Source organism: Dermacentor andersoni, chromosome 1 (genome assembly GCF_023375885.2).
Source record: "Dermacentor andersoni chromosome 1, qqDerAnde1_hic_scaffold, whole genome shotgun sequence".
Lineage (NCBI taxonomy): Eukaryota > Metazoa > Arthropoda > Arachnida > Ixodida > Ixodidae > Dermacentor > Dermacentor andersoni.
In genome coordinates, this window is record NC_092814.1 from 232,289,914 (window position 1) to 232,315,110 (window position 25,197).

Below are 25,197 nucleotides of genomic sequence, written 5' to 3' on the forward strand. Positions count from 1 at the left end.
GCGGCGCGCTTCCTCCCCGCTTTTCTCCCTTGCGCAAACAAGACAGCCTCCATCGTCGGCTCACTCATGACCGCCCCCCTCCTACGCTTTCGCTGGCACAAACAGCATGCGGTCACGATGACCTTGGACTTTATACGGAACATGACGGCGACGGCAGTAATGCACTTGTAGTGTCCATATAATTGCTATCGCAATAACACAATAAGAGTATCCGGTAACTGAAGCGTCCTGTGGCCCATTACTTTCCGCAAAAGAAGTAAAAAAATCGAACTTTCACCATGCGACAATTCGCTGCGCCGCAAATATTGACTTTTTTCTTTTGCGGGGTGGGGGCACCGAAATAAAAGAACAAACGCAAGGAAAGCATGTTGGCCACAATAGAATGCCTACCTTGGGCACCTAATGTGGCTACCGAAGGAATATCGAAGAAAACGTGAGACGTTTGGTCCATAGAGAACCATACGCATACTGCTCGGTATCCTGCACCGGCGAGACAAGACTTTCCGGAGAGGTTGCGCTCAAGCGAACGCGTTGCAATCCATCGAGTCCCCACAGTGATGGCGGCGAACGACCATTGTCTCTTTTTCTCGTCTGCTAGCCAGAAAGCGTCCGAAACTCTGCCAGGTCCAAATCCACTCGTCCAGAGAAAAACGAACGTTCACCGAAGTGCGCCGCGCGGTGCATGGTCGGGGAAACAGGAGAAAAACGCATGCGCTCTGGCTGGCTCTAGCAGCCCGCGGGTAGCGAAAACAAGAAAATTGAAGAGGCTCAATGTGTCCTCGCCAATAAAAGTGAAAGTAGAAAAAATAAGTAAGAATGTGGTTACGTTTGCTGGCTTTAGTGACTTAAAATTGATGCTTTGGAGCAGGTGAAAAAAAAAAAAAACGTTGCTATTCTTTTCTGTGACATGACGACACAAATGAACCATCACAACGCTTCGTCTCATCGGACCTCGCTGCGTGCTTCGTCAACTTGTCTGATAGCGTGTTGGTTTCGCTTGTCTCGTTGTATGGTCCGATGTACGACTTTAGAAAAGTCAATGCATCTTGGCGTCAAATGTTTATAACAACATTAAACCCACAAAGTTCCCTTAAACCCACACAAACCCACTTTGTGCTCGGATGGGGCTCCTTGCGTTATGTGACTCCAGGTACATAGGCGTTGCCACGAAATCCAGCCCGAGTTCGCAATGTTCGCGCCGAAATGTCTTTTCGAGCGTGAAAAAGACATTCTAGAAGAAATCCTGAATGATTTCCGGTGCCGGGGGTTGTTTTGGTCGGCGGTGCATGACAGCACGAAAAAATTTCTGGGGGGGGGGGGGCTGAAGCCCTATAAACCCCCCTGGCTACGTCCCTGGTTCTGAGGGCACATCGATGGGGGGAGGCGTCCAGCGGGCAGCACAGAAGGTAACTTGCGGCGCTGACAGAGCGCACAGGCTGCAACGTAGTGGTGCACAGAGCGGTACAGGCCTGGCCAGTAGAAGCGGCGCCGTATAAGCGGTCGTAAGTACGCGAAACACCGAAGTGGCCTGCAGTAGGGGCGTCATGCAACTGCTGAAGAACTGATGTCCGGAGATGGCGTTTTACAACGAGTAAAAATTCTGGTCCTTCAGGGCGTAAGCTGCGACGGTAGAAATCTAGAACGTCGTCGCAGAGCACGAACATGCGCAGCGTGGGCTCCGAGTGTCCAGAATTGAGACGATCGATGAGAACATTTAAGCATCATCACGCCGCTGTTCAGTGCGGATGTCGTGAAGATCAGAAATGGCCAGGACGCAAGAGTTGGTGTCATGTGCATCATATTCAGGGTGGTCGACAGAATGACGGGAGGGGTAGTCGGCGTCCTTGTGCAAACGGCCTGACTTGTGTAAAACATTAAAGGAATATTCTTGGAGCCGTAGCGCCCATCTACCCAATCGTCCATTGGGTTTTTTAAGCAAGGAGAGCCAGCACAAGACGTGGTGATTGGTAACCACGAAAAATGGGCGGCCGTACCAGTAGGGGCGGAATTTGGCGACTTCCCAAACTAACGCCAGGCACTCCCGTTCGGTAATTGAAAAATTCTTCTCGACGGGTGACAGGAGGCGGCTGGCGTATGCAATTACGCGCTCTGCGTTACGCAGCTGCCATTGAACAAGTACTGCCCCAATTAGATGGCCACTGGCATCCGTGCGAAGTTCAGTTGCGACAGATGGATCATAATGAGCCAGCAATGGGGGAGCCGTGAGCAAGCGTACGAGGGCGGAGAAGGCTTTGATTTGAGCAAGGCCCCAATGTGAAAGCAATGCCCTTCTTAAGCAAGTCGGTGCATGGGCGAGGGGTTTCGGCGAAACTCTTGATAAAACAATGGAAATACGAGCATAACCCAAGAAAGCTTCTTACGTCTGCGGCGGAAGACGGAACAGGAAAGTTCTGGACAGCGCGAATATTGTCAGGGTCGGGTTTAACGCCAGCGGTACTGACGAAATCACCAAGAACGGTAATTTGACGTTGTCCAAAACGGCATTTGTGTGAGTTCAATTGCAGGCCGGCGCGTCAGAAAACAACACGAATAGCCGATAGACGCGTTAGATGACTCGTGAAAGTGTGTGAAAAGACTATGACATCGCCTGGATAACACAGACATGTGGACCATTCACAGATGCGAAGTAAGGAGTCCATCATTCTTTTGAAGGTTGCCGGGGCATTACAAAGGCAGAACGGCACAACGTTGAATTGGTAAACGCCGTCAAATGTTACGAAGGCCGTTTTCTCACGGTCCATGTCATTTACCGAGATTCTTGACAAGGACAACAGGGGACGCCCACGGACTGCATGATGGTTCGATAACACCTTTAGTCAACATATCGAGTTCTTGTTGTATCCCTTTTCGTTCAGAATGTGAAACACGGTACGGCCGGGCGGCGTATCGGATTGGCGTCTCCGGTTTAAATACGATGGGTGACCACCGATGTCTGAGCTAAAAGGCGCCCGTCAAGGTAAAAAAATGTCGCGGTAATTTTCCAAGACACGGCAGAGGTCAGCAGCTTAATCGTGCTGGAAGATCAGGTGCAATCATCTTGCTAAGTTCGTCTGTGAGGGTCGGTGGATCGGAGATTCCTGTAGAGGGCGACAGAATTTCGGCGTCAAGAGCCGATATCCCGCAATCGTTCACAGGCGAGATGTCGCTCGAAGACATGCCTCTGGGAAGGACTTGAGTCGAGCAGTTAGAATTACGGAGAGGGGGCGAGGTCTGATTGCCTGCAACAGTGAGCACGGTATGGGGAACGGCCAAATTTCTTTCAAGCAGTATGTCAGCGGTGGGACATAGTACATAGAGGCTGTCAGGAACAGATGGGAACGACAGTAGAGTGCTGTACGTATGCTAGAGGCGACAGGCGGATGTCTTCGGGAGAGCATAACCGTGGTTGTGTGACTGGTGGACTATAGCAGCCGTTGGGAAGGTCAAGCTGAATGGCACTAGACGCGCAATCAAAGAGGGCTGAATGGGACGACAAAAAGTCTAAGCGAGTATAACGTGGTAAGGACATTGTTCCAAAACGGAAAACAAAACAGTCGTTAGGCGCTCCGCATTTCCAATGCGAGCAGTGCACATACCAAGCACGGTAGGCGTTCCTCCGTCGGCGACGCGGAGGGTGCGTGATGCAGCGGGTTTGAGAACTTTGTTCAGGCGTCGGCGCAATAGGGCACTCATCACGGGTACGTGCGCGCCAGTGTCAATGAGTGCTGGCACACTGACGCCATCGACTAAAACGTCCATCAAGTTCTGTTTGGTCGGCAAAGTGATCAGAGGGTTTTGCGGTCGAGTCGTCAATGCAGCGTCACCTCGGGGAGCTGCATCGAGGACGGTGGGCGACGAGCTGATGGCGAACGGGACTGGTGGCGTCGGAATGACGACGAGGGACTGTTCCAAGGACTTGGAACAGTCCTTGGATGAGGGACTTGTTGAGGGCGAGCGCATGGGCAACTCGGCACGCATGAGCCTCGTGGAGGCCCAAGCGCCGAGTGACCACGCGCCGCAGGAGGTGAGTTACCGAGTGACAAGTCCTGACAGCGTGGTGTAGGGCTTGCACATTCTTGGCTGCATGCAACGGGAAGCTACGAACTTTGCATTGGGGGACAATAGGAATGGGAGAGCCGGAAAGATGGAGGGAGATTAGGGCGTTGTGGGAGCGCTGGTATGAGGAGTAATTAAGAAGGAGAAGCTCGGATTTTTCCGGAGCAGGAGACAAGCCAGCAGTGGAGAGAAAGGAGTTGATGAGATCGAGGCCACGTTGCAGGGTGTCCTGTACGTGACCGAGAGAACCAGACGAACACCAGAGGGTGATGTCGTCGGCATAAAGGTGTGGTGGAGGTCAGGAATCTGGGCTAGTTGGGAGGCGAGAGGGGTCATAGCAAGATTAAAAAGGGTAGGAAAGAGAACAGCACCTTGAGGAGTGCCACGGGTGAGCGGGTGGGGGTCGGACAGATGTGTGTCCACTCGGAAGCGAGCCACTCGGTTAGAGAGAAAGGAGCGGAGATAAGAGTAAATGCGGTTTCCGCAGTCCAGGGAGGAGAGTTGAGACAGGACGTGGTTGTGGCACACACCGTCGAAGGCCTTGTGGACATCAACAGTCACAAGAGCGTGGATCTGGCTGGGGTTGGGTGAGAGAAAGGTGTGCTGGAGGATCAGGAACATGTCCTGTGCAAAGACGCGCCGTCGAAAGCCGATAAGAGAATGGGGGAAGAACTTTCTCGCCTCAATAAAATCAGAGAGGCGAATCAAAGCCATTCGCTCAAGGGTCTTGCCAACACACGACGTCAAGGAGATAGGGCGAAGGTTAGAAATGGAGGGAGGTTTGCCCGGCTTCGGAATCATAGAAATAAGGGAGGATGTCCAAGTGCTCGGCAAGCAGCCGCTGTCCCAGGCATTGTTGAAAGTCTGAAGGAGGAATTCCTTGGAGTGGTCGGGGAGGTTGCGGAGTGTAGTGTGTGTGATGGCGTCCTCATCGGGAGCCGAGCGAGAAGCATTAGCAGCCAGAGCAGCTTCGAGCTCCCGGAGAGTGAAAGGGCGGTCGAGGTCTGGGTTAGGATCGCCCGAGCAGGCTGGGTCTATAGAGAGGTGTGAGAGGGGGTGGGAGACAAAGAAGTGAGCTTGTCAAAGACATCGGAGGGAGTCCCCTGAGTGAAGGCTTTTGCTAGAGTGGGAGCAAGGGCAGGCTTCGTACCTAAGAAAAATTTAAAAAGTGACCCCGTGGATCGCGAGTGTAATGCAGAGTCGAGGCCGTCACAAAGCGCACTCCAACGAGAATGCTCGAGGGACGCGCCGTGGGCGACTATCTCGGCCCGCAGAGCAGCAATCGGGGAGGAAAGTTGGGTATTCTGGGGTTGGGAGCGCAAGGAGCGTTGTAGACGTTTCAGCCGACGTCATAAACGGAGAAAGTGAGGATCCGGGTCTAGGATAGGGTGACCTGAGCGAAGGCGACGGCTACTGGTCGAAAGTGCTACGGAGATGCGCGACGTCCAGTCGTCGTAATATTCAAAGGAGGCGAAAGGAGATTAATGCGAAATGCGTGCCAGTCAGTGTGAGTAGTTGAGTGCGATCGAGGGATGTGGGTAAGAGAAGCGCTAATATGAATGAGGAAATGGTCGCTGAGGTGGGTTTCAGCTGTGACCTGCCAGTGAAAGGAAAGGGAGCCCCGAGAGAAAGAGAGGTCGGGTGTCGTGGAGCGCTGTGAGACAGTGCCCGCTCTCGAGTAGGGGTAGTTGGGGAGCCTAAAGCCCCTCAATAGGTCTCCTCGATTTGGCTGCACTTTTTGCACTAGTTCAGGAAAGTGTCGTGCCAGTGCAGCGCCAGTCCTTGAAGTGTGAGTGTAGCGCGACACTAGCGCTTGCGGTGCAGCGGTCAAATCGAGGACAAAAGTGCAAAAACGTACAGGCCTTCGTCTGCTGCGACTGGGCGGCTGTGGCTTTTCTTTTGTTGGTGTTTGCCGCGAGCGTAAACGTGTGCGCAATAGCCTTTTTGGTCCTGTGGAAAGAATTCATGTATTAGTACCTGGAAATTAGTTCAACTTCGGCATCATTACTCAGAAAGCATGACCAAGCGCGGTTTCCACACCTTTCTGAATAATACATGGCACAACGGTTCAAAAGACTGACCGATGTGGTTTGGCGCAAACTTAACGTCGAGGTAGCTGTAAGCTCGTGAAAATTAATACAAACGACTGTGACCTGAGGGGAAAATCCCGGCCTCCAGTGCACTTATCAGCAGTTGAAACCGGAAAGCGCCCTTAACAAGATGCTGCGTACACATCCTAAAGAAAACCGGCGTCCGTGCTGCGTTACTAATAACAGGCGCCGTCGATGCCGTCTACCAACACCCGCACGGCCACGGAGCCGCGTGTGTCGTCTGCTATCAAAAGCCTTGCACTACGTGCACGAGAAAAGAACTTGCGGAGAGACTAGTGCCAAAGTGTACATGAACTCGTGCAGCACGACGTCAAATCGAGTGACGAAGTGCAGGTGGCGCTAGCTGCACTGGCAAATCGAGTGCTAGAGTGCTGCACTCCCTGAACTAGTGCAGAAAGTGCAGCCAAATCGAGGAGACCTAATAATGTCCCAAAGTAGCGCCATTCACTTCCCTCCTCCTCCGCTCGGCGCGGCCTCGATGGTGGCGCCACCGGTGGTGGGCCTGCCGTAGCAGACGACGGCTAATACGCTACGGGAGGAAATCCGCAGAAAAGTTCGTTCGAGCCCTGCGGAGCAGTTTTTTCAATCAAGATCTTTCTTTGTCAGTCGGTAACTGGCCTTCAGAATTTCGTCTTGGAATTGCGGAAGAAATAGAGAAAATGACCATTATTCAAGGCGTATTTAAGGCGTAAAGCGCGCGACGTTGAGAGTTCGTGTTGCTGAAACACGACGCAAGCACGCGGTGTACTCAAACACGCGCGTAATTACCAAAGTTTCAGGTGTTGACAGCGTGAAAGTATGTGTACGTGGTTTCATAGGTTCATTTACGTACCTGCAGGATACTTTTGTTCGGCCGGCGCGTGAGAGATTGCTGACCGCACACAACTGGAATGGCTGTGTGCGGTCAGCAATGCCTGGCAACAGGGCCGTTTTTTTCATTGCGCGGTGCTTTGGTAATCGTGACGATATACTGTTTTTTTTTTCGCAAGTACTGCTCCAGGAGGGCACATGTAATGGCTAACTTAGGCCTCTGAAGAGCACGTGACATTACATAATGCAGGCGTCGCAGGGAGTGTTCGCATACAAAATTGGCTGTCCACGATCTTATACCCCCTTGGCATGCGCAGGCTTCGGTGAGCCCCATGCAGCCCTGGTTCTAGCTTTGGTGTTCCCGTTGCCGCTTTGGTGCCCTGGAGGCGCCGTCAGTAATACGAAATAATGACAAGGTGTTACAACTAGTAAATAAAATTTATTGAAGAAATACAATCGCGCCGAGGCGCAAACTTCTAAAGCAGCGCTAGCGCGCCCGCGCGAGTATTATGAAACGCCAACGAGGAATTTACCGGCCCACGTACGACTTTACGATCAAAGTTCACGTTAAACATCCCCAGGCGAGCTAGATAAAGTTATCCGGAGCCATCCACTACGACCTGCATCCTAGCTTTAGTCGCTTCGGAATGTTAAAAACGTTAATCACCACAAACCAAATCAATACATGCGGGCGTACATTCGAAGCTAAAAAACTGCATCGTAAGTCATATTGAGCCTTGCAAAAGCGTCGAGAATGTGTTAACTTCTGGTGGAGCTCAAAACACACCCTGAATAAAGTCGCTTTTATGTCACAGGCCAGCTGCAGATGCGTGCATTTCACCGCAAGACGAAACTACATGAAATAAAGAGAGTACATTCGAAAAAAAAAGTCAAACAACGCGCTAAAAACCACGCAGAGCATGAACAAACACTTTTTCGAAGCGGAAGGCGTGAACTAGGCTCGAAATAAGAGGTTGTGAGTAGCCGTGGCCCTTACTGCACTAAGCCGTGCGTTCTTTGCCACTTCGTCGAAGTCAGCCCGCCCGATCCTGCGAATCCACACTTCTTTTTGCGTTGCGCCCGCCGGATGGCAAAGCAGAAAGCTTTTTGCCCTCGCTGTGTCTGTTGCGGCAACCGAAGGTGCAGCAGCATGGCGTCGCAATTAAGTTCTCGGCCCTACACATTCTATTACGCTAACGCACTCCGTCAGTCCGCCTGCCGTACTTTCGTCGCGCAGGCCCAACAATGGAGGTCGGCGCGCGCTAGAAAGAAAAAAAAATATACAAAAGCGCGGCGCCTGCTTCCGCGTGACACAGGTTGGCCAATGGGGAAGTGGAGGAGGCTGGGGCGACAGGAGGCGTGGAGGAGGACGCGCCAGGGTGCAACGTTACTTGCCAGGGTGAGCGGGGTGGCGGTATAGTGTATATTCTAGGCACTATAGTGGCGGAAAGATCTAAGAATGGCGCTACTTTTGAAAAATTGAGGGGCTTTAGGGGAGCCAGGGGTATTAAGAAGGGTGAGGTGGCGTTCCTGGGCAAGACAGTGGAGAAGGCGGCCGGGCTTGAGGGTCTGGGGGTAGCCCCAGAGCGTGTGAGGGGCGTTAAAATGGCCCCAAGGAGGAGATGGGTGGTGGCGGGAACAGAATGAAGGAACTTGCCCAAGGCAGTGAATAAAGAGGATGTGACAGGGGGATTATAGAAAGACATAAGGGCGAGTGAGATGCGCGAAGAAGGTTGGTAATACACCACACCAACTAAATTTTTATGGAGGCTGGAGGGGATATCAAGTGGCTCGACGAGGACGTCGCTGCGTACATAAATGGACGCAAGCGGCGTGCCCGTCGTGGCATGGTAGGCGCGGTAACCTGGGACGGTGCGGGCCGTCCGCGTCTCCTGGAGGAGAAAATGGGGCAGGGAAGGGCGGGTGAGGAGATACTGGTGGAGGGGGGTCTTATTGTGGCGAATGTTTCGACAGTTCCACTGCACCATCTCGAGGTCCTCTCCACGCGCCATGTTTACGATAGGTTAGAGGTAGAAGAGTTTCCGGGGACACGTTCCTTCTTTTTGACCGGGGGGAGTGACTCTTGGAGGGAGCCCAGCATAGAAGCGAATGATTCCAATTGCTTGGATTGGGTTTGGAGGGTGGTGAGGATCTGGACAATCGAGCTTCGAGCTGAAGCAAGCGAGTGTGGTGTGCGGTAGTGGTGGTTTCTACCAGGTCAGCAAATGGGGCGAACTGGGCGTTACGGGACGGGGTGATGAACGTGGCAAGGTGCTCAATCAGCTTGGTAAGCTGATATGTAAGAGAGGAGGTGGTTGTCTTTAGGGTTTGAGTCAATGCGTGGATTTGCTGTTGTAAATCTTGGGAGATGCGCTGTTGTTCGCGCTGGTGACGCTCCAACATTGTGAGCCGGAGATCGAAGGAGCGGTTCTCGTCAATCAGGGATGGGGAGGGTATAGTAGTGGAAGAAAGGGATGCTTGCACCGAGCGCCCTTTCACTGTAGCGGCGTAGGAGCCTGGAGGTGATGGAGCCCGAGTTGAAGGATATGCGTGATTAGCGAAAGAAACGGAGGAAGGGGTGGGCTGCGTGGCCCTGCGCAAAGCTCTGCGACGGAGAAACGCGGCTTTGGCACACTCGCGTTGTTTAGCGAGGAGGAAGGGGCAGGTGGGGTCGAGAGAGGGATGTGTTTACTTGGCAATGAATGCATCATGGTTGGGCACACACGTGAGCGGTAGCATCTGCGGGTAGAGGAGCAGCACAGCGGCGGCACTTAGCCGGAACGTTGTGCTGAGGGCATTGGTGAGCACGGTGTCCTGAGCAAGACAACGGGTGCATGTGGGGGGCTTAGGCTTATGAAGGCGGCATCGGAAAGCGACGCGTTTAAAATATACGAAGTGGGGTATGACGGTGACAGCGAAGGTTATGAGCACTGATTCTGCGCTGCCCATCATACGAGCAGCGAGAATATCAGTCGTGTATGATTCAAGGTCATGCATGAGCTGAGCAGGAGTAAAGTGACCACCGACGTTATGAATGACGCCAAGGCAGGAAATTGGAGGATTGGGGGCATATGTTTTGACGGTGATTGGCTTACCGTGTAGCTGAAGATGCGTGAGAGAGAGCAGGAGTTGGGCGGTGAGAGGGGAGTGTTTTCAGAAATACAAGGCTCTGAGCTGGCTTGGCCTGAAGGGTGATCTCTGCGCTGGTTTTGGAGGAGATGTGCGGCGGAGATGATGGCGGCGAGCAAGTCGTAAAGAGGCAGCTTAGGAGTGAGGGTACCGGGCGGAAGTTGGATCCCAACTGAGATGAGCTCGGTGCGAGGACGGGCGGCGGAGGCAGGTTTACGGCTGGTACTGACAGTGCTCCAGCCGCTTTCTAATGATGGCGTATTATGGTCGTTGTCTGCGGACGACGTGAAATCCATCACCGCCGACGAGTCGTCAGCCGGATACACGGTGGCGGTGGCGTAGCAACAGGGGGGGCCGGGGGGCCGTGGTCCGGGTGCAAGGGGCCAGTGGGGGGGTGACAGAAGGCCTATGGGCCTCGGGTGCCAGACGACCTAGCTACGCCACTGCACGGTGGTCAAGGAGGTAGGGGCGACAGGAACACAGCTCGAAACATTGGGAATGACATCGGCGGGCATAGAGTTTGCACTGTCCAGCACGGCAGAAGTGGTGGATCCGGTGGAAGCGGCTGCAACAAGCGCGGTCAGCTGCGAGTCTGATTGCAGCTCTTTACAACAGGCGCCAATGTGGCCGGAATAGACACGGCGGCATCCGCGGCGGCGACGGTGAACGCTGCTGGCTGCGACATGTTTAGTGGTCCGAGACTCTTGGCGTCGCTGACAGCGTGGAGCTTGGTCGTAGGAGACTGAGGCGGAACACCGACTGCGACGCGGCGGTCGAGTCAGAGCTCTCAGCGTTGCTCACAGCGTTGAACGTGGCCGGAATATGCACGGTGGCGTGCGCGTAGTGCAGGAACGCAGCCGGTTGAGGCAGGGCTGCCGGCTTAGAATTGTTCACGTCGCTAGTCGCATTCAGCGTTGAAAGAGTAGGCACAGTGGCACCGGCGGCGGTAGAAGAGGAGGCCAGCGAGGCATTGGTGGCTGTCGGCTGCCGGGTCTTCGTGAGACACTGCATTCCAGAGGTGCAGGTGCGGCGAGTTAGGGTTAGCGCGGCGCCGCGCCGCTTCGGAGATTTGGAGGGCCAGCCTGGCGTCGGACCGGGACTCGAATGGTGTCCACTTGTCGCGGAAGTCTTCGTGAAAAGATGAAGAGTAGACCCAGGGGCGGGCAACGCCCTGGACCGGGCGAGGGACAGGCGAAAACCTATACTAGTGCGAACCTCAACAAGTACATGCACTTTGTTCTTAATCATAGCGACTGCAGGGGGCATTTCTGTCGATAGCACGTGTCGAGCGACCTCACCCCCATCGGCCGCGCTAGCTAGTTTTCCCGTCGTGGAGGCGAGGCGGAACGGCGCACTGGCGATGGAGATTGACGTAAACGCGGTGCACGAGAATATGGCGGTGGCGTCAAACTTCTGTCAGATGCCGGCGAGCGGCTCCGAAAGCTTCTCTGTCAGTAATCGTTGCCGGGAGGGACGCCAGCTGACCATGAGGTGGTGTATACGGCTGTTGAGTTGTCCTCATAGGAGGTGTGGTCCTTGTTGAAGACCCGGATCGACCATTCCACGTTGTTGGGCGACGATTGCAAAACCTCGCTATGTGGCCCGCGACACCGCATTGGAAACACACCGGCAGATGCCGCAAATTTCGATGTTCCTCCATGTAGTCACGCATATTGCTGTCGACTGCATAGCCAGCAGGTGGGTCACATTCATCATGGCTAGGCATCGGCCGCCGGGAGGCGTGTGTGCGGCGACGGCGTTGGTCGCAGTCATGATCTTGATAGTTCATGGTCCCTCTCGTTTGTGGGGTATACCTATACTCAACGGTCACTGAGTGAACCGTCGGTTGCCATGAGGTCGAAACGGCCGTGTTCCTCATCTCGTGTGGCGAGTACGCACCAGTGATGCCGGGTATGCAACGCTACATCTCTTCCCGATTGTGGGGTTCTCACACCCGCTCTTGGGACAAAGGAACGACAACACAGTAGTGCAAACAATCACAAGGGCATTTATTGCACCTTTCATAGATCTATGCCTGCTAGCCGAGTTGCTATCCACAAAACATGCCGATGGGCGCGCGACAAATCTAGAAGTCCGACTCACCGCGACCGGATAACGAGCGAATATGTTCGCCCCATGCTGGATCCCAACGCCTGGTCGTTCACGCGTACGGTGGCGCGGTCGAAGGCGGCCACGCGAGACGGTCTCGCAGAAGCATGGATCGACGCACGCGCGGGACGTCCGCCGCGCTCGCCGGCCCGCCGCCCAAGAGCAAGCGTGTTCTCCCTTGCGCCCAAGCACGGAGGAAGGAAACTAGGCCCTGACGTCACTCTTTTGAAGCTAAAGTGAAGCCGGAAGTTGGCGTTGCTCATGGCATTGCTCCGCCTATAGGGCCAGCTCTCCTCTCGTTTACTTTTCTCGCGAAACCACGCCGCGCTGCGCGCAACCGTGCTACCCGGACCTGCGCGCTCCGCAGCAATACTAAGCAATCGTTAGCACGTTAGCATGATTCCGCGAAAGAGGGCAACATTTCCCACGGATATTCCTTCGTCCGTAGCCATTGCCGTGGCGCGGTACATTGCGTACAGCGTTGCATGCGCGTTCATTTCACGAACTTTAGTTCCTCCTGTCCCACCTGGCCACAGCAACATCCGGTAGAGCACGGTCCAGATAACGCAGCGCAACAAATCACGGAGACCAACGCAAACCTGCCCGCACAGCGCCTTTGCCACGGTACGAAACCTACGGAGTAACACGTGTGAGCGCACAGAACAATAACAAAGCCGCCATTGTGGCCCGAAAGGCGGGGCCACTATAGCAAAGAAATAAAAAAACAGCAAAACAAAGGAGAACCTACTACGTCATTTCCTCCACACTTTTCTCCTAGCGCGCGGAGGAGGTAGGGCCTCTCCTCAGTTTCCTTCCTCCGTGCGCCCAAGTAACCCTGCCGCAGCGCAACACTCGCGCCATCTCTCCTACTGCGCTTCAACCACTCCGACCGCCCCGGGCACCAGGCCACGCGGCGAGGCCGCACTGCAGGAGATGGAGCCATGCAGGAAAACAAGATCTCAGGGGACGCGTGAGAGTCGCGCATCCCCACATCCCCCCACCCTTAAATCACTACATATTCCGGCGAAACATGTTGCACGGTCTAACATCAACCCGTGCTTCGCGAACAAGATGGTACATGCAACACTGGCCGCGCCGAGGAAATGTCCACACGCTGTCCATAGCATGCGAGCCGACATTGTCCCTGGGTACACCGCCGGCGTCCGCTGGTCACAGCAGCAGCTCTGCAGACTCGACGGCACGATTCCAGGCCAGGAGTCCGGAAACGGCGACGCAGTAGCCGGCACGAGCAAGCGTCGTTCGCGCCGACGACCTCCGGCTCTTTTCTCCGCCGCCGAGGGTTTCGAGCTGGATACAGGCGGCCGCCGAAGCCGCTGCGCCGAACTGGCCACAGCATCACCATCGCCCGGGGTGGCTCGATCGTAGTCCGGGGCAGCAACGCACACGATGTGCAGGTGACAGCAAACCAGGGGTGACTCCGCTCACGCTGCGTACACTCAACACACTCGGCAAACACTAACGTAGTGCAAGGGAGAGGAAGTCTGCATGCGCATCGCCCACGTGGTACGATGTTCAACTCGGCTAGCAAAAGATTGGGCAGCTACTCGGATACTAAGTTCAAGTGAACGAAGCTCGCTTGCTTGAGTCGTACGAGTAATTTCAATTCGTGCGAGGCTAAATAGTATGAGGGAAGCAAATTGCAAAACCTCAAAGCCACGGTCCACCAGGTTGTGTCCCTCCACGTGCGACAGGCAGCTTCGTAAAGCCTTAGGCCTAAAGCGTCGCCACCCTGACAACCGGCATCCAAAAACGGCACCCAAAATGAGCGCAAAACAGGCAGCCGCGAGGAGACGTCAGCTCTGTGAGGTGGTCCTACTCCGCTCGGTGCACACAGCATCCGAGTTGACGGCGCCCACCGTCCCAGACGGTGTCGGAGCGCCCGGTGCCAGGCCGCAATACCAGTCAGCCCGTAGTGGCACCCGTGGTCCGCGGCCACCTGGCTCCCAGAGCCGCGACTTCATCAGAGTCAAAGAGATAGGAGAAGCTATTTTCATGAGAAATTCGGACCACCCACGAGACTTCCGTACTCACTCGCTTCAGGCTTGCCAATGCTCCGCGGGCGCTAAGCCTCGCTCTCCCAGGATGCAGACCACGTGGCTCTCGTACCGACGAATGTCATTAAAAAAACACTTGCGAAAAGGCTTAGCATGTTGACAAGTTCAAACACACTACAGCCGCCGTCGCCTCGCTCAAGAAAGCACGCCGCCAAAGCTAGCAATCAAAATCCACGCTAGCCCCACGCTTCGGTTCAAACAAAGGTCTCGAACGAAGCAAAACTGTTAAAACTATCGTCCGATGCCCCAAGAGGTCCACGTTGGACAGCCAGATGTGAGGTTCTCACACCCGCTCTTGGGACAAAGGAACGACAACACAGTAGTGCAAACAATCACAAGGACATTTATTGCACCTTTCATAGATCAATGCCTACTAGCCGAGTTGCTATCCACAAAACATGCCGATGGGCGAGCGACAAATCTAGAAGTCCGACTCACCGCGACCGGATAACGAGCGAATATGTTCGCCCCATGCTGGATCCCAACGCCTGGTGGTTCGCGCGTACGGTCACGCGAACGGTGGCGCGTTCGAAGGCGGCCACGCGAGACGGTCTCGCAGAAGCATGGATCGACGCACGCGCGGGACGTCCGCCGCGCTTGCCGCCCCGCCGCCCAAGAGCAAGCGTGTTCTCCCTTGCGCCCAAGTAACCCCGCCGCAGCGCAACACTCGCGCCATCTCTCGTACTGCGCTTCAACCACTCCGACCGCCGCGGGCGCCAGGCCACGCGGCGAAGCCGCACTGCAGGAGATAAAGCCATGCGGGAAAACAAGATCTCAGGGGACGCGTGAGTCGCGCATCCCCACACGATGGAGCAACTCTTCGCGAACAATCTGCCGTATTGTTGATGGAAGGTCAACACACGAGCTCGGGTCTGCACTTGCCACCCTTGTGACATTAGCCAGGTGACCAAACTTCGGTATTATCCGTCGCATATCTTCATCCTCTCAAAAGTCCTGCAGTGGTGAATGACGTCAGACACGGAATCCAAGCTTTCCTTGCGGATCAAAAACTGTAGACGTCTTCGGCTACTCATTTCAACAAATGTCCAACTCTGTCATCTTAAGACATTTGAGAGTCGACTATTTTATACAGTTTCAGCACTTCTTCAATATAAGTCGTACAGGTCTCGTCGGGAATCTGAGCTCTTTGTGAAAGCGTCTGTTCAGTGCGTTTCTTTTTTGCACTTGTCTCCAAAACACTCTCTGAGCTCCTCGACGAAAAGCTCCCATGAAGTGAGCGTGTCTTCGTGATTCTCATACCAGACGAGCGCTGTGTCGGCAAGGGAAAACACAACATTGTACAACTGTGCGGTCGAGTTCCAACCGTTACACCGACTCACCCTTCGGTAGTTCGTGAGCCACTCGTCTACATCTTCTCCGGCTTTTCCTCCGAAAGTGAGTGGCACCCAGTAGTATTGCCACGGAACACCAGGTGCTGGCCTTGAAGCCGCGTCAGATCCGTCCGGAATCTGGCAGGCGTATTCAGGCATGTCAGGTGAGGGTGGCGGAAGTCCGGCAATTTGACGGCTTCGGCCAAGTTGCAGCAGCGTAGGCTTCGTGGTTACGAGGTGTACCCCGCACCCCCACCAATTTGTTACAAGCACTGGGAAAAGGGGTTTATTTAGGCATGCGAGAGCAGGAACAGCAGGCTATGAACAGCAGGAATGGCCGCTGCACAGTCTTTGTTCTCCTCTTCCCTTCTCTTCTTGATCCCCGCGTCCCCTTCACGCACTCGGACGCAACAATATTAAGAAAGCAATTAAAATTTTGTCTACGAATTGACGCATTTATATAATGTATGTCGATGACCTAGCTGGTACATGACTTGGAAGAACGAACAGCGCTAAAAACTGAGCCATACAAAAACAAGACAGCGCACTAGCGCGTCTTCTCATTTGCAGGATAGACCTGTTGCAGCCGAAACCTGCTATGAGTGGTACGGCCACGGCTACGTATGGGAGAGGGCGGGCACTATTTTGCAAATTTCCTCTCACCCAATCGCGCGTTCAGCTTAGTGGGTATGTTATATGCTATGCTATATACTATATGCTATGCGGGAGAATATAATAAAACAAATTAGTAACCTGTAATCGGCAGAGAAACACACTTGAACACTTAAAAATGCACGTCCCTTGCCACAGCTGCTGCCAGTGTGACAGTTGCAGGTTGCAGTGTATGCTTTATAGCTTGATCCGGCTGGGGGTGTGTCCGCTGATGGTAGTGATGTAGGACGAAAATTCTGCTTCCCAGCGACCAATGCACGTTGACGTAGAAGATGAATATCAAAAGCTCAGGGCTGCCTAGGTCGGTTAAAGCATCGTATCAGTAATCAGCAGAGAAACTTCTAAAATGCACGTCCCTTGCCGCTGCTGCTGCCAGTGTCAAGATCTCCACTAGTGTATTTACACTTAAAGGGCCCCTCAACAGGTCTGGCCATTTTAAGATGACAAGCACCGTGCATACAATACACGTAAACGATCATGTCTGCCAAGTATTACATCGCTACGTACTGCGAAAAGAGCTGAAATTTCAAACCGAACACCGTTTGCCCTTCTCCTCGCAGGTGCTGCGCTCCCAGCCGGAGTGTCGACGCATATCACACAAGTGCACATATGTACATGGCAGTGTTGTGACATCGCTCATAGTGGCACAGAATTTCGGGAATCACCTGCTGTGGTTGTTCGATAGCTATGGCGTTGGGCTGCCGAGCACAAGATCACGAGATCGAATCCCGGCCATGGTGGCCGCATTTAGATGGGGGTGAAATGCAAAAACACCCGTGCACTTAGATTTAGGTGCATGTTAAAGAACCCCAGGTGGTTGAAATTTCCAGATTGATTGATTGATTGAAAACTTTATTGTTCCACCGAGCTGGGGTGCCCGCCTCTTAACCTACACGTAGGTAGGGGGGGAGGACGAAGCAGTCCCCGCGCGTTGAGGACGGTGAGTGTTCACGGCCTCAACGGCCAGGCGAATTGCTCGACGCTGGTCGTCTTCAGCCTCGCTCTGGAGCAAGGCCTCCCAGGCTTCTCTACTGTTAATGTTTTCCTTGGCCCCTGGGGAGCCAGCACACTCCCATATTATATGGTCTAGCGTACCTTTTTGCTTACAAATTTTGCAGAGGGCGTCGTTATAGTCCCTCGTCTGTGTTAGGTAGATCCAATGTGGTGATGTATAATTGTTTCCCTGGAGGCGTCGCCAGATGCGAGCGTCCTCCAGAGAGAGAGACCGATGCGGAGGCGAAAAGATTCTTCTTTCGGCTTTGTAGTGATCGACAATTTCCCTGTACGTGATCATGCTATCTTTTATCCCTGGAACTGGCTGCTCTAGAGTTGCCCGGTGGTAGAGTGCTCGGGCGAGCTCATGAGCGGCTTCGTTGCCTGGGACTTCTTCATGGGCCGGTACCCAAATAAAAGTTATGTCCCTCCTGGGAGGGTTTTTGAGTAGAATGTGGAGGGCTTCTTCCGAGATTCTCCCTTTGTTAAAATTTCGGATAGCTAATTTGTTATCCAGAGTCCTCCACTACGACGTGTCTCATAATCAGAAAGTGGTTCTGGCACGTTAAACCCAATAATTTTTTTTTTCGTGAATTATTCAAGCCAACATCTCTTATTTGTGTAATCTGTTGCTTAAATAGACGAATAAAAGTTTAGAGAAATAATAAAACACACAAACAGAATGTCTGTGTGTTTGTTTTACTTCGCACTGCAACAAGAGAGACTTACTTCCATTCAGTCTGCTTGTTCCCACATCATGCAGTCGTGCGTGCGTGCGTCATTTTTTACCATGTTCCAGTGGGCAATCATGCTCTGTAATCCGCTTGTGTTTGCCTCAGTATTCATGTGGCACTGACTTATACCGCTAGTCAGGTGTTCTCATGCACAACACCATCAGCGGAAGTGCGACGCACAGCAAAAAAGTGAGGGAAAAAAGAATGAAGGCGGGGCCTGTGACGCACACGTAAGGCAATCCTCGAGCTCTGGTATGGGAGAAGACAGGGAAGGAACTTGCAGAGGCTAGATGGGGCAAGTGGAGAGTGTCTCTCTTGGCAGTAGCGCTCGCCTCCTGAAATCATCGGTTCGTGACACTGAAATCAGGGTGTCTACCAAGTTGACATTTCCAAATTCCTCGAGTTTTCCAGGTTTTCCCCGAGTGCCTTTGCAAATTTCCCTGAGTGATGCAGAACTGTTTTATGTCAAGACGGGCTGAAACCATATTGCCTGATACTGTCACTCTATAGTAAGCACATGAAAAAAATTAAAAAAGCGACTTAATCCAATTTGAATACTAAGGAGTAGTGTTTATGTTATTCAAAAAGAGAATAGAAGGCCGGGGTTAGTAAAATGCACAGCAAATAAAGTGTCTTCGAAAAAAATTGCAAATGGAGTCATTCTCAAACACGAATAAAAAGGAGATGCACATAGAAGCAAATGTTTTCGAATATGAGCTATTTTTATCAACTGATAGCAAGCTCAGTGGTATGAGGCCCAAACTCTGTCACAATTGAGATTCTCTCTCAACAGCTCGTAAGCAACCTCAACTGTCCCGACATACTTTCAGCCCGCGCACGACGCCCGAGTGTTGTGTTTCACTGCTTTAAAGAGTTTATTTTGGTTTGGATGAGGGACACCTGCATCTCGGCATCAGCCAAAACTGTTTTTTGAGCTCAAGCTCCTTCAAAATGGTGGCAGCAAGCCTCCTTTCCCGTTTATTCCTCAATGCGTAGATCATTTCTGTTCTTGTCCTCCTTCCGCCACTTGTTCGCCCCAAGGACCATTTGAAGCATCTTGGTCAGTTGCACAGTCCACGACCGATTTTTCGAACTCCCTAGGGGCCGCGAAAACGTCCGAAAAATCGGCCAGTAGGAAAAAAAATTAATGCGTATCATTTACTGCCCTTAGGGGCTCAAACCGCCACAGGCACGTTCGAAAAGGCTCTGAAGGCCTGTCGGTACACATATTAGGCATATCGGTGCTCGTACTGTGACAGGAAATACCGGCTGCACGTGTGTATAAGGAATACATACTGTGTTCCGTGGCAATAGTCCCTTCCCACGCTTGTTATGCTTCACTGCAATACTTTTGCGCATGCTTCACCAAGTAACATTTCTGTACACAGGCGAAGCTGACTTTCGGGAACCGGCATTATGCAACGCATTGTGTTTCGAAGTTTCTAAGCCAATCGCGAGAACCACAAAGGCGGAGTCCGTGCCATTGCTGACAGCAGCGAATTCTTTCAATAAAAAACTCGGCACCCAATGGCAAGAAGCTTCATAGCCAACGTCGAAGCAGCTAGGCCTAGCGTTGCCGCAGTTGTGGCAACGGCTGCCAGCGGATCTGCGTGCAAGAGTGCCGGTTCGAGGTGGCGAAGTAATCAAAACGGCAGCGGTGGTGCCTTTGATTATTGCCGTTTCGGACCTGCAGTCACGGCAAAACGTTTGGAAAATCGGACGGCAAAGAGTTCTTGCGTCCGAAATTTCACACGTTCCGATACGTTCTCTATGGGGTACGTGGCGGTGCCGCGAAGCCGTCCAAATTATCGGGAATCTGGAAAGTCGGTCGTTGACTGTACACTGGCAACTCCTCCAGCCGACGACAGGGCGTCAAAGACAATTCATTACGATTCCTGTCTGTTGCTCGAGCCAGCATTACCGCAACTTTCAATCCTTTCAATAAAATTGCCGCTAATTTTCCCCAATAGAGGCCCAAATTTCCTGAGTTTTCCCCGACTTTTTCCAGACTACTCAAAATCCCTGAGAATTCCCGGTTCTCCCGGTTGGTAGACACCCTGGAAATATTTCTATCTTGGCTATTAATGAACCAATTTGAAAAAATTATTGTGGCAGAATGCTTCCTAGGGGGCACGTAACAACTTCCGGCATATAACCAAAATTTGCTATGTGGCCTGGTGATGGGCTGTTTAACTTGCGTGCAACACATTACAATAGATTACTATAGGCACATAATTAAATGCTTCAGTTGCATCCATCACTTTTCAACAAGCTGGCATCTACACTTCATATTGTCCAATTTCATCGTGCAATGGAGTTGTACAATTTAGCAGCCATTCAATACTGGTCTGCAATTACCTATGCTATGCATATTGGTTTGTTTATTGGTGGTAATTTTTTGTCTGTTGTAACAACCCATCACTCCAGCTGTGAAAGTGAGAAATGCGTGTATAATATAACGTGTACAGAAATTATTCATGGTTCCAAAATAAAGTGGACTATTGCATGATCTCGCGGAATTCAAAGGGTGTGTGGTACATATCAGTTCTGCACCTGTGTGTAAGCATTTTATACCTTTAAAAATATGCCCCCACCTGCCAACCAACAAACTTTAAAATTAGGAAAAATCCCACGGACACAACACCAAAAGGAGTGAGGGTGAATAGCAAAAATATTCTTTAAGTTAGCTAGGAGCACACACATATTGTTGAATACAAATACACAGTATTAATGATGATTTTTCTTAGGCCAGCACACAAGCAGCAGAAAACGTGGAATAGTACAAATTGAAAAGCAAGACACTGTTTTTTAGATCACAGTGACGTTGTTGTTGCTGATTTTGCCTGCTTCAAGAACTTGTCTGAACAAACTTGCTCCAAGAAGGTACCCCTTTGATATTGTTTCATGATCGGAAAACTTCCAAAGGTATGGTCAGAGAACAACAAGTGAGAATTTGTTTTTCGCAAAACTTGATGAAACAGTTGTAAACTTTATTGGAAAATTGGAAGAGTTGACAGGTTTGTATTCCCCTATGTTGTGTACCAGGCCACTTAGTTGGTGCATTAGTAAAGTGCTGCAAAAGCACTGCACAGATGTGATAATCTACATTTTAAGAGAGCACAAGCCATCCAAGGAAGGCCAAATCCGCTAATACAACTGGCAGAAAATGTGTGGTGGTTGAGGCAAGACATGTTTCCTGTTCCCAGCACACCTGCTTCCAAGACTGTCAAATCAAAATTTAACTTTTGCCATTACTAAAACAACTTTCCATTTATATGCACTAAAATTTCCCTATGTGTTGTATGATGGTTTCATTAACACACTAGTATTACTATGTGTGGGCTGAGAACGGCCTGCAGAATTTGTAACCAATTAATAAAACAAAGGAAATGCAAACTGGCAAGTTACAATCCTTATGACACACCAACAAAGAAAAGCTTACTAAACTGTCCATGCACTAATTTATTTAAACTTTCATAGACAGTTCAATCCTTATAAGCTGTTGTACTACATTTTAAAGCAGACAAAAAAGATTTGAGTTAACAAGTTTATATTTGCTGAAAGACAAAACATACACAGCTCCTGCCAGAATGAAAGTGAATGCTATCACACGCACATAGGTATTTATATTTATACATATTTATACAGCTGAGCATGTGTATGCATAACTGCTGCTAGCTGCAGCAAATACGTTCTACCCAAGACTGACAAGCATAACAGAATCTGCTTACTGTAGGAAATAAACTACCATATAATCGAAACATTTTAAGGCTAAACCCCATGAGCGCGATTTTGTGCACGACAGCGTCGAGCGACGGATCGAGCCGTTGTTTGAACAGATCGCTCGGTCTTGTCGCGCGATCGCTCGGTCCTGCAAATCTAGAATTCGTCGCTCATCGCCTGGAAGTGCTATGAGTGACTAGCCAATAGTAAGCAGCCGGAACGGGATGTACATTAGTGACGTACTACCGGTGTGCGCACGTGCGCGCTTCTCAATATACAAACAGAACGAGCAAACTACCAAATTTTGATAGGTAAACAAAATAAACCCATTGCAAGACCTTCAGAAATACTTTATGCTGCTTTGTACAGCCCAACAAATCAACTTAAATAATTATAGCAAGTGCCACGCCAGGTTTGGCGCTAACTCAATCCCCTAATACAGGCAACACTGGAGTGCTGTCGCGCGAAGCGGTCGCTCGCTTGGAGTTTGACGTCTGGGCGACGAGCGAATGCGACAGCCATCTCCATCGCGTCGCTTGTCGCTGTCGCTCAAAAAATTGCTTGCATGGGGTTTATACTTTAAATAGCACAAAACAAATTTTACTTTGAACATCAGTTCACAGTCCTGTCAGACAGCACCTTGCTGGCAAGAACATTTGAGTGCAAGTAAATGTCATAAAACCTCAGTACTTGATGAACCCAAATGTCATTCAGTATAACTTCCCGGATGCAAATTACAATTAGTAAGCATGAGGCACTCACCTGCCAGTTAAAATCTCAGCATTTACTGCCTTCATTCTTGCAAACAATGATTCATTTTCTTATGAGCAATGGGTTTCAATGGATGTAAGTGTGCAGCTGTTCAGCACAGAGGTGGTCTGATAACTGCTGTGACAGTGATTACTATTCAATTTCTTATATTGCTTAATAATACAAGAGCAGCTCACATTGTTCAGTCCACTCCTGGCGGGCCATTAATGTCATAAACACAAATGTAACAACACAGTCCTCAGGATTTAGATGACTGCATAAGGCCTAGTCCAATTCTAATGGGACACTGTGTCGCTGGTGGGCAAGCACTTTTGAGTTCTTCATTTTGGCCAGAGCATTGGTGAAGTCTTCCATGCAGATAGGCCGTAATGCATCATGAAATGTTTCATCATCATCTGAACCTTCTTTTGCACCAGACTGACGTGCATCATGGAATGTTTCTTCATCATCAGACACTTCTTTGTGTACCCTGAGTTGGAGATTACAAAAATATTACAAGGATTAGAAAAAAGCAAGCCTGTCTTAAGAATCACAGTATAAGTAGCACAATTTTAGAGGCCTGGTAGCATGGCACTTACAGTTGAATGCTAATAAGGCACAGTACTGGTACTAAAATGAGTTGCAGGACTATGTGGCATCATCTAAGTAGTTCAGTAAGTGCAAATTACATTACAGTACTTAGCATCGTGAAACAAGAAATGATAGATAACTAATTAAGTTATTGGCCTTTAATGTACTGCAATCACAGTAAACTGCAATTTGGTGCCTCATTGGTTAGATGGCTTCACTTCTGCTACACATACAAAGGAAATTAATAATCCTGTACAGTTGAACATTGACATGACAAGCTTTATAATTTCCTTACCTTAGTTAAACTGAAAGCAATGTATTTCCTTCCACAATTTAGCAAAGCAGTGTTGTACTGCAGTTCTGATTTAACAAAATCTACGTGCATTGCATGCATGTGCCTGAAGCTTTTGTGACAAGCAAATGAAAAAAGAACATCACCTCATGCAAAATTCATAATATGCACACGTCCTTTCATGTTAAGTGGAGAACATGAGTACAGTACTGCTGCATCATATGTCATGTCAGTACAGTAACTATACTGGGCATATTTAAATTGTGCTAGTGCGCTTTCAAATGCATCAGCAGTCAGTTCAAACAAGAAAACACCAACCAAAAGTGACTATGAGTGACTCTGTGACAACAACAGATGAAATGCATGTTTTCTTGGAGTTTACAAGCCATGTCATTTTAACACAGACAAAGTTAAGGCAATCTCAGTCTCATGGAATCAATATGCTGTTGCAAACAAGAATTGTAGCTTTGCATTGGAGGCTGTAAACATGATGATACAAGTGTATCCATGGTGCTATTTTACAGTTGCTAGCACTAGGCGCAGTCCATGACAAGGCTTTTGATCCCGTAATTATTGATCCCCACCTCCCCCAAAATATTGTCGCGCTATCATGCACGGTCACCAAGACAACTATTTGCGTTGGAAACCATCCTAGGATTTTGTCTGAATGCCTTTTTCATGAGGTGGAAACAGTTCGCCACCTCTATCCACAACATGGCAGCAACATCAAGATACTGACCCTATTACACCGCACAAGCACAAACTGTTCAGAAACATTTAATAAAGGGAAAGTCAGACATCTGCCCGTTCGTAGCAATTGCTACATGTTGCCACTCCCCAGCCAGAGACCTCCTCAAGCCTGACCCACATGCTGCGATTGCCGTGTGCTGACCTGGACACAAATGCAGTCCTGCAGCCCCCTCCAACTGATTTTATTCTCCATCCTCACTTGTCTCTTCACTCAGATTATTTCCGTTCTCCACTCTCTCAAGGCATGGTTGAAGTCGCCACCTCTGGCGAGACATACACCATGCCTCTTTCTTTTTTGTCTCGTCGGTGTATCATGACAATGGATTAATGCAGCCTCGGCGAACTCCCCATAGAGACAATGCATTAAAAGACTGGATTACAAGACAAGATGTTACACACGTCTCATCTCATACGCCGACCCACACGAAACTGCAAACCCAATGGTGGACACACAAGAAGCGCCGCCAACTTCCAGCAGCTCCCTTGCAGCACTGTCCCCACCCCCCCTGCTAAAGTGGGTAAAAATGCCCCTTCCCATTTGGAAAGCTGTGACTCGTTTCCAGGCTCACTGCTAGTCTTTTAAGGCGAACAGCTTTCTTTGTCTCTTTCATCCGTGTTGATGGTTGGTCGGGTGAGGGAAATCAAGAAAAAGAAAATGCACCGAGGGAAAGGGTGTGTTCTCTCAGGCAACCGACTTGCAAAGAAGGGCACATGGAGAGGGGAACTGTCACACGTGAGCTCTCGCGCAACTGTAAGGGGGGGGGGGGGGGGGGGCCCTGTCGCTCGTTAGCTCACTCATTCGTTGTGGGAAGGTGAGGAAAAGGGCGCATGCTCTTGGGCAAGCGAGTTGTGGGAGCGGGTGTGGAGCTCTTGCTCAACTGAGTTGTGGGGAGTGGCAGTAAGAAGGAGGAGAGTGGGCTGTTGTGGGAAGAAGCAGAGCGAAAGGGCATGTAATCTCGCACAACTCAGTTGCGGAGATCGCCAGGTTGAAGGGGGAGGGTGGAGACTCACTCGTTCGGTTCATCAGCAATCATCATCAATGGTTCATGCACTATTTTTCCTTCCTTCTTG

General features: G+C 50.9%; 1 protein-coding gene across 1 annotated transcript in view; it reads right to left on the minus strand.

Annotated features, from left to right (window-relative positions):
- Positions 1–20,972: 20,972 nt before the first annotated feature.
- LOC126548507 (outer mitochondrial transmembrane helix translocase-like) overlaps positions 20,973–25,197 on the minus strand; it is a 59,471-nt gene continuing 55,246 nt past the window's right edge. The window contains exon 9 of the mRNA XM_050196724.3: positions 20,973–22,983. Coding sequence (XP_050052681.1) covers positions 22,779–22,983 — 205 coding nt within the window. The 3' untranslated portion in view covers positions 20,973–22,778. The remainder of the gene's footprint in view (positions 22,984–25,197) is intronic.